Genomic DNA, 10,234 nt, shown 5'->3' with positions numbered 1-10,234 from the left:
TGTGTGTGTGTGTATGTATATGTATATAATTTACTAGAATTATGTATGTGTATATGTATGTATATGTATACAATATATTATATATTTTTATTTTATTTTATTTTAAATGGTAATGTGCAATGTGCACCTTTCACCTTATTATTTAAATTTAAACTTTTTCTATTTTATAAACCATTTGTAAATATATATGTGTAAATGAATAATATAATTTTATATCAAAATATGACAAAAATTCCATGTGATTGTAAGCACTTATTTAAACTTACTCTCCATAAATCTTCATCCCCCCTTAGCTTAGCATACCTTAGTGTCTCTTCACCTTGTTATAAAAAGATGCACCCTAGGTAGGAGAGAAAGTTTTATTAGGCAAACCACGTTCCATCATCGCCGGGAAAAGGTCATTCCCAACTTCTCGCCTACCCACGGGACTAAAGAACACGGGGTCTTCGATAAAGACCCCGTCATAGAATCGACGGCAAAGGGGACACGTACACATCTCGAAGGTGATCGATGGCCAACAAAAATGCCAATAAAAATGTTGGGTCAACGCTTGATCGTCGACTCAAACCCACAACCTGGGCCATGGCAACGAGATGAGCTAACCCCGCAAGCTCGTGCATTTCATTGCCATCAAGACGCAAAATAAACCTTGTATGGTGAACTCACGCAGACAAAAATAAACTAGGACAGAAAATGTAAACTCGAACACGTTCGTTTAAAATTGGATGGCCTGTTTTTACGCGCACACCCCCTTGCCATGGATCCCATGCCCCTTGCCATGGATCCCATGACGGGATCTTCATTGAAGACCTCGTGTGAAGCAACTTTGTCGATATCGAGAACATGGGACGGGCAGCCGTCCTCGTTGCCTTCTCTCATTTGCTGCTCAGCCATCGCCAGCTTAAGATTAATCTTCTGCGCAGGTGTGAACATGGCATCGCTGGCGAGGAAAACCAGCCAAAACCGAAACCGTGGGCAAAGGAAACGGTCAACACACTTCAGAGTCTTTGAGTCGTCTTGACGCGTCTTCTCCAAGCTGAGGAGTTACGCTACTTGTGCTGCTCTCTCTCTCTCTCTCTCTCTCTCTCTCACACACACACACACACACACACACACACACACACACAGTGCCCGCGACCTCAAAAATGTACACTGGAAGCATGGTGACCTCTGTGCATACGCGGTTGCATGGATCGAAGACGGTGGTGCCGAGGCCGCCAAGATGAACACAGAGGTTGATGCCAGCGGCGACACCGATCCCTCATGGGGCAATAAATTCACTCTCTGTGCCACCAAGGAGAAGCTTGAAGATGCACGCCTCATCCTTGAGGTCTACCACGAAGAGGTGATCGTAGGCAGCGCCTCACTTCCGCTCCTCGATGTCGTAGACACCGGTGGCTACGACAGTGCGCAGGACTATACGGTCAAGCTGAAGTGGCCGTCAGGGCGACCGCATGGTAAGCTCGAACTCGCAATTTGTTTGAGAGAGAGGAGGGGGGTGTATGGTGCGCCTCCGCCGGGGGCATCACCATATGGGCAAAATGCAGATCCAGGTTACAACCTACTCAGCCCAATCTTACCCTTATGGTGGCCCACCCCCATATGGGGCTCCCCCTCAGCCTTATGGATCATATGCCCCTGCTCAACCTTATGGATCCTATGCCTCCCCTCAACCCTATGGAGCCAGTCTCAGCCCCCAGCCTACCAGGAGACTCCACCAGCTCAGCAAGAAGGTAGTAAGTTTGGCGGAATCGGAACCGGCCTTGCCATTGGTGCCGTTGCAGGTGCCATCGGCGGACTGGCTCTTGGCGAGTATATTGATCACAAAGAGGATGAGGCTGCCGAAGAACAAGCGGAAGAGTATGCTGAGCGCTATGCAGAGGCCCGTGAGGATGGCTATGGTGGAGGTGATGCTGACTACTAAGTGTGTTTCTGACAGGTTCTATGGTCACACTATTTTTGTGATGGTCTTTTTATTTTAGCTGTGATTACTTTCTAGGAAAAGGTTCAACTGAAGTGACGTTCACAAAGTCGAATATGCTCCAATGGAAGGGTAATAATGTACATGTATTATGTCTTGAAAGTAGTGAGAGTCTACAGGTTGTCTACAAATTATCGATCTGTTGAAAACGGCGCTCGAAAAAAACCTAGGTTGAGTGGAATCCCACATACAAATTTTGAGATTTACCTCTAAATTTAATTTTTGGAGGTGAAGACCTACAAAATTTGAAAAACATTAGTGCAATTCGATGTAGAAACCTTCAAATTTAGTCAATTTACCTCTGTCGCCTTTCATATATAGATTTGGCAAGTTTTTGGACAAAAGATTTTTCGAGCATTGGTTGAAAAGATCACGATCAATGCATTATATGCCCTCGTGTCGTGCTTGACAAAAAGAAAAGAACTTTTGCATACTTGTAAATATAACATACACATATCATGATGTTAGCATTTTATGCTTTAAGTGACAAAAAAAGTGTCATTTGCAAATCCTAGGCCAATGTGCTTAAATTGGCCAACTTGCACTCCATTACTACTGCCCCTTTGAGCTTGAACATCCAAATGGTAGAACAGTGGAATAGAACGTAAGGCAAAAACCAAGGATTAAGAGGACATTTCTGCCTTACTCATCTAGAGGTGACGACAAGTTGAGAAAGGGCTCCATCAATTGCCATTTTGGACATTGCTTCCTGCCCTAAAAGTAAGATGCATTTAGCCATTCTACCAAATCCTAGGTTAGTCACAATTGTTTTAACAAACTCCTAGATAATAGTATCGAAGGTTTTGGCAAAACCCAATTGGAGAAAGACAAATTCCTATCTAGTTATACTAACACAGCCCACCAATATTTGAGCATTTATAACATTCCAAAATATAGATTTGCCAAAGACAAATCTAGGTTGTGCAAGATGAATGATGTTTGGCTAGCATCGATGTCAGATGTTGTGCCACTACCTTAGCTAGAAGCTTACACGGACCTTCCATCATTGTGATGGGTCTCCAATCTATGATTTTTTGTTAATTTAATAATCCCTTGCTTAACAAAGGGATACAAGCACTAAATCCTACCAAGCTTCTTTACCAATGAAGGTAGTTAGATTTTTAAGTTGAGGCCGAAATGCCACCAAATATTCTTTGGATTTTACAATAATCCAGAGCTTTGTCTCAAATCATTTTCTTCGATGCTATTCAAATTCAATCTTTGGATCCATAGCATGGAGCGGAACATCAATAGCCTCCTTTCTTTCAAAGGAGTGTTGTGTTAATATTACGTGTTGTCTCAATATATGGCACACATGTATGCACAAGCCCCTATCCAGCAGTAATCACAGCACCATATTCCAATACTAGTTTGCGCATTACATACCTATCTTGTTTTGTTTTCAGCTTTTAAAAGAATCCCTTTGATGCACCGTGAACATTAACCAATCTAAGTCTGCATAGCATGCCGTACTTTCTAGATTGCCTTTGCTCATATGATCTAAGAAAATTCGACTTAGCATATGCAATGTCCTACAAATCCAAGAAAGAAAGAATTGATGCTTGAGCTTTACTAGCCATGACATGAATACATTGTTGAGCATTTAACCCTCTTTCCTTTCCTGGGAAGCTACATGTTTCCCCACCCTTTTGATACAATCTTGTAGGCCTTGACACAAAGCCATCCATTTATCCATAATATTGCCATCTACATTGCTATTTAGCATTTAACCATCTCAAGTAAAGAGGATGATGATTCAACATTACAATACCATACATAACTGAACAATCATCTTGAGTTGGTGGAACTCCATTTAAGTAGATGTTGTCCAACCTAGACCAAGACTGCAAATGCGAATTGGATTTAAAGGTAAACCTTTGGGCATGTCCATTAGTAGCTAGCCGTGCATCAAGCATATAGTGTGTTAACATCACTTCTGACCATTTCTCAGCCTCCTTAATAGGATAGACTGAGGCATAATAAAGTCTCCAGCAATGAGGGCATTCCCCAAATCCAAGTTGCCAAGGGTTTCGCATAGGGAAGATCTATCCTACTAGTCATTAAAAGGCATAAACATTTACAATGTGCAAGTCCTCACCTGGGAGAATAGCATTTAACAATTGAAAGACAATCCAAGGAATTTATATTTCCAAATTCACATCAAGGGGGTTCTTTTGGGGATTGGCAATACATTGTTCATAGATTAAGACAATTGCATCCAATGCAACCATGGTTTCAGGGGAAGGTGGATTTAGTATCATTTCAAAGACAGTCGGCGGGCTTATGTAGTCGGAAGAGTTTCTTTTCCTAAAGACCTTCCTAGTGAGATTTTGTTGAGCCCCCTGTGCATCAATCACACACTTTCCTTTGTTGATGTGGTCTGACTCCTGATTTCTAGGGGCGTCTCTTGAAGAGGAGGGTTGATGAGAGGTCATGGGTTGTCTAGGATTAGGACTAGTGGCTAAGGGGCCCTTTCCCCTTGGAGGAGGAGCAAAGGGGTGGTTGGGTATAGGAGCATCCACATGATTTTTTGATTGATTAAACATAGAGTGCATACCCGATTTCCGACCAAAAATTTGCTCTCTAGGCACCATCAATTTACTCTCAATTTATTGCGAGGTGAGGAGGGAATAAGAACAGTGGGGCAATTTTTGGAGAATTGCCCATGCTTCTCAGAGTGAAAACATGCTCCAACAAGCTTATCCCATTAAAGGTAAACTACAATTTACCCTACTCCAAACATATTTAATTGGAGGGTAGCATTAAATTTTTGGTCGATTTTCCAGAGAACACATGCTCTATTCTCATTCGGAGATGAAATAGAAGGCACATAGAGAGGCTTGCCTAGAGATTGAACAATTTGCTTTAAGCAAGGCCATATAAAAGAGGGTAGATCAACGAATTCAACTCAAACATGACACTTTACTAAAAGGTCCTCCTTTATCTGCTTCATGGGTTGCCAATCAAAGACATGCACTACTTGTCGAAATAGAATGACTGTAGGTTCTAATCCTCCTTCTTGTAAAACGGAATTTCAAATAGTCCTTGGCTTGAAAAGAAGATGCAAGCCGTAGCTTCATGATTAAAATAGGTTCACCATGCACAGAGGGGTTGGTACATACCTCTTTTAAGTTAGCAGCCAAAGCATTCAATTCTAGAGGAGGAACATTCTTACTCAATATAGAAAATTCCCCTGCCTCAAGGCGAGGTCCTCTCGAAGAGCAAGGACAATCCATTCTCGGTTAGAAAAAGGGGAATAGAAGGTAAGTAGAAAGGGACCTGAAAGAGGGTACAAGGAAGGAGAAAGATCGACCACCGTGTTGTTGAAACCCATCTCTTTAACCCTAGTTAGCCATATGTAAAATCCTCATTTTTTGGGTCTCTTTCAAAATAAGAAAATAGATTATAATGTCCATGTAATGGAAATGGCCTATGAACATTGAGAATAACGGAATTAAAATAACTGTAGTGAGCATTTCTATGAGAATACTTTGAGAAAATAGAGTGTGAACTTGATTAGAGGTAGCAACATAAACATTATACTTAATTAACTTGACATGAATAATACTTTGCAAGAGAGAGAATTGAGGACCAGATTTATGTGGAGTTGGTCCCTCCTCCAAAAGGATTTTGTATTATAATTTCTCCCATAAAGAGAGACAATTGGTACAATAGAGTCTTACCAGATGGCGAGTGAGATTTTTCGAGCGACAAAAAGAACGAGCAAGTCCCTCCACAAAGTTTTTGAGAACCAGAGAGATTTTCAAAAGTGTTTGATTAGGTAGCCATATATAGGAGCACGGTGGTCTCACATTCATGTGTTTAACTAAATTGAGATGTTTGCAATACTAAGGACATGTTTTTTGTTCCAAAAGGTTTTCATGGTCGCCAAGTATCCCTTTTCTTTCTTTTGTATGGGTATGAAGATGATTGTCTAGTGAATGTGCTCTCTAGATATTGATGGATCAAGTCCTCATGTTTTTCTCTGTGTTTCCTCAAACCTCAACCGCCAAACTTGAAATTGTTGTCTCTTCTTATTTTTTGTTGAAAATTCAGGTCAGTCTTCACCAAATGCTTCACTTATTGTGCCAGAGAGAGGCGATGGAGTGGACACACCTCATGGATGAGATGCTGCGAGGACAACATCCCTTTTGGTCTCTGCTTGCTCACAAAGTCGCATTGTGGAAGTCATCAACACCACAGAGTCCAATGGGGGTGCTAGATGCTGATTGCTTCAGCTCTGAAAGTTGCAAGATCAAAAGTTGCTTTCTCTCTCTCTCTCTCTCTCTCTCTCTCTCTCACACACACACACACACACACACACACACACACACACACACACACACACACACACACACACACACACACACACACACGTATGCACGCACAAACTGTCAAAAGGCTCTATGGGCCCTAGCCAGGTGCCACATGCACGATTATAATTTGCAGACGCTACTCTCTATGTTTGGCATTCCTCTCTATGCTATGGGCCCTACTCGGGTGCCACATGCAAGGTTAGAGTTTGCAGACGCTACTCTAACATGTCTGCACCGACGCGGACTAGTTTTGACAGCTTACAACGGGCTCAAAACGTTTGGCATTCCTCTCTATGCCTTGGCCCCTAGCCGGGTTATCCCTAGGCCACATGCACGATTGCACTTTGCAGACGGTGCTCTAACTTGTCTGCGTCGGCGCGAACTAGTTTCGACAGCTTACAAGTTGAGCTGAGACGGAGGTAAACTTTAGGGCAAAAAATGATTTGTTAAAAAAATTCAACGAACCCGTATGAGATTGTGCAAAATAACATGTATAATCTATCGAGATTCTCTTTCTTACTCTCTCTCTCTCTCACACACACAGTGCATATTCTTTACAATTGTCCCTGCTATTGTTATTGTGCAATACACCCATGTTGGATGTAGCAAGGAAAGGAGATACCTCTCTCTCTTTCTCATCTCGAATGAGACGAGGCATCTTTGCGCGATGGCAAGTCATGAAGAGGAGGCCGCATGGCCACAACGGAGGCTGTGTCGGGGTATCTATTGGGCGGGGTGACGTTTTTTACTCTATAGTATTGTTTATAAACTTTGCTTGAACGAGTCCGCGCCGGCGCGGACTGGATTCGACAGCTTCCACAAGAGCTCGTCGAGATGAGAAAGAGGCTAATTCTAGCAGCTTGCGACGAAACCGAGTGGCTGGAGGATGGTGGCGGTGGCAAAACGTGGCGGCTAGAGATCAGCAACCAGCGGTATTGTTTGTTGAGACTCAATTAGCATTGTTTATAAACGTTGCTGGAACCTGTCCGCGCCGGCACGGACTGGTTTCGACAACTTCCACAAGAGTTGGCCGAGCTGAGACAGAGGCGGCTTGAGGCGAAACCTTGTGGCTGGAGGATGGTGGCGGTGGCAAAACGTGTTGGCTAGGGATCAAACCGGTGGCGGCGAAACCAGGCAGCTGGAAAGCAACTACTTCTTCCACCTTTCCGACTAAAAAAGTAGAGAACTTGAGAAGCGCAAGAGAGTATTCAGCTTGAAGAAGCACGAGAGCTTGAAAATTAGCAAAGCTGCAGGCCTGCTATTCCACGACATATGAGCACAAGTAGATCCCCACCCAAGAGCTTCCTTCCTAGCTTCTTCATGCGCTCTTTCTCCTAGGCAGCTTCTTGAACCCTTCTCCTCTCTGTCTCTCTCCCCTTCTTTTGAATCACATGCTCTCTAGATCCTTAACATTCTTCACCAACTGAATGCGTCCCCACAGGCCGTTATCCCAAGCTCTCCTTCTTCAACTTTGATCCTCTCTCCCTCTAAATTTTTTTCCCCTCGGAGAATACGGACAGAGCATACTTGCATTGCTCATAAGGTCTTTTGACGAGCACGATGCGGGGCATTCAAAGGGTATGTCAAGCTTCCAACTCAGTGCTCGAAAAAAACCTAGGTTTAGTGTAATCCCACCTACAAATTTTGAAATTTACCTCTAAATTCAAATATTCTAAATTCAATATTTGAAGGTGAGAAAACCTACAAAATTTTGAAAAAATTAGTGTAATTTGGTGTAAAAACCTTCAAATTTTATCAATTTACCTCTGTTATTTCACATATGTAGGTTTGCCAAGTTTTTGGAAAAAAGTTTTTTTCGAGCACTGTTCCAACTTCCAAGCATTAATCAGTAGCAAGCTGATATAGCAGACGAAAGATTGCGCTTTCGCAGGTAGACTGATCCTCAACCTCGGCCAAGCCTTCCTCTCTTGATGTGGCCATTGATGTGCAGCCCATCGCGCTCTGCTATCACCTCACGACTCCACCTCCTCTTATGCTTGCCAATTTCTGATCCAGAGATCGCTTCGAGCTCCCATGCAATAGTACTTATGGAAGTAGGTAATATTGTAGAAGTGGATTTTGCAGTTGGTTGGAATTTCAAAAGGCACAACAATAGCCACCCCATCGACGTGCACACCAAACAGAAAGGTATCTGTACATTTGGAGGTGCGAATAACTATGTAATTGCTTTCGCTAACAGGCTGACGCGCTGCTCTGTCAGCTGTACTATTACAATTAGTCACAAAGCTAATAGGGGTGGTTGCCCCGTGTCGGTAGAGGTGACTAGCTGAGCCATACGGCTTAAAGCTATGATCATATCCTCGCACTTTGCAAGCAAGTAGGTGCATTCTGCTGCAGCATCGATGCAGGGTTCTACTCTAGTACGCATTGACTGGATTTTTGGTCAACCAAATGTAACCTCTTATGGGTGACTCGAGACCCCGGCTATTAGCTGGCTGCCATGATGTCAAGCTCCCTAATTTTGAACCAAAGCCAAGACTTTTAAAGAAAAAGGTGAGATTATTAATCAAAACTGGCAATGCTCGTTGATCTTTAACATGTAATGTAAGTTTTCCTGCAGTAGCTTCGATAAATACTCACAAGTTGAGGTAATCCATGGCCATGGAGCCTGCCAACTTGCAAGTGGCCCTTTCCTCATTTTCCCATATTGCTAAAATAGCTGCTCTATTTTCCCATGGTACAGCTACAAGAGCAACGCTACGGACCGTAGATGTTGAGTTCTAGCCACCGAGAATAGATGGACAGCGTGTGCCACCTCAACCTCAGATATTGATCCCATCTACTTGGTAGCCTTTCTAACACCATCTCCAACTCCACATCCTCTGTAACCTCTGATCCAATATCTCCACCTCCCTTGCTAACCTCTTCCACCTCCTTCGAAACATCTGCGGCACCATCACTATCCTCTCGCTTTCCACCAACACCCTCTCCAACCCCATTCATTCCTCCCGCGCCAACCTAGCGGTCTACATCTAGTGATCGTGATGCTTTTCTTTTCTTACTCTTGGCCAGAAGGCGACTACCTTCATAGTCACGTGCATGAGATCAAAGTTGACACTATTAAGAATCATTTGACATTGATGACGAAGATCATGTTAAGCTTGAGCGTAGAAAAAATAATATAGGAGAGCATGTTTATGGTCTTGATCATGTTCGAAGATCTAGACCAATATTAGTGACTGATGAGGAGATATTGGAAGTGGTGACTTATTTAAAGGTCTGGTGCCGGGTAAAAGTGTTCGAAGATCTAGACCAATATTAGTGAATGCTATGGAGATATTGGAGGAGGACAACCACACGTTTCTTCACATACCTTGTGCTCTCATGAATTAGTCAAGGGTGTTGCTCATATTTGCTCGGAAATTGGCTTCGCTCGATTTTCTTTGCTTGCTGATTAGAAAGCCTCGGTACGATACAATCTTTGTGTTCCTTGAGACCTTGATGGTGCAATGAAGATACTGAGCTTCATGCACCACAATTATGCCCGTAACTTAACTAAATGAAAGCATTAACTTGTCCCCAGCCTCAGTCCCAAGACCTCAAACACCTTCGAAGGTGGAGAGAGCTAGACGGCAATGAGGGTAGGGAAGAGGAAGAAGAAATAATCTTATGAGAAAGAAATAGTTCCTCACTTATCATCTCTCTTGTTGCTTAGCACAACATAATAGCATAGTAATGATGATGAAAAAGATGGAAAGATTAAGCATTGAAGCACGACTCTTGGTTGGATTTGAATTCCATAGCCAAGAGTGTTGATGTAGTCTCTCCACCTCTCAACAAGCGTGGAGAAGGAGATGAAGTTCTTGCACTTAGCACTTCACACAATGCCAGTGTGTGTGAGTGTGTGGGAGAGAGTATTCCCCTCAAGCAAGGCCCTAGCTTCTCGTGGTCGATCCCTCTTCCTAGATCATCATGA

General features: G+C 43.1%; 1 protein-coding gene across 1 annotated transcript; it reads left to right on the top strand.

Moving 5' to 3' along the window:
* The first annotated feature begins 763 nt into the window (after nt 1–763).
* On the top strand, nt 764–2,297 carry LOC147440505 (uncharacterized). The gene has a single exon (XM_086530222.1). It carries the CDS (start codon nt 1,223–1,225, stop codon nt 1,922–1,924), a length of 702 nt encoding a protein of 233 aa, XP_086386348.1. The 5' UTR covers nt 764–1,222; the 3' UTR covers nt 1,925–2,297.
* The last annotated feature ends 7,937 nt before the right edge of the window (nt 2,298–10,234 follow it).

Source organism: Adiantum capillus-veneris, chromosome 15, assembly GCF_014529385.1.
Source record: "Adiantum capillus-veneris isolate H3 chromosome 15, ASM1452938v2, whole genome shotgun sequence".
Lineage (NCBI taxonomy): Eukaryota > Viridiplantae > Streptophyta > Polypodiopsida > Polypodiales > Pteridaceae > Adiantum > Adiantum capillus-veneris.
Note: the sequence above shows the minus strand (reverse complement) of the source record. Positions and strands in the feature narration are given on the sequence as shown.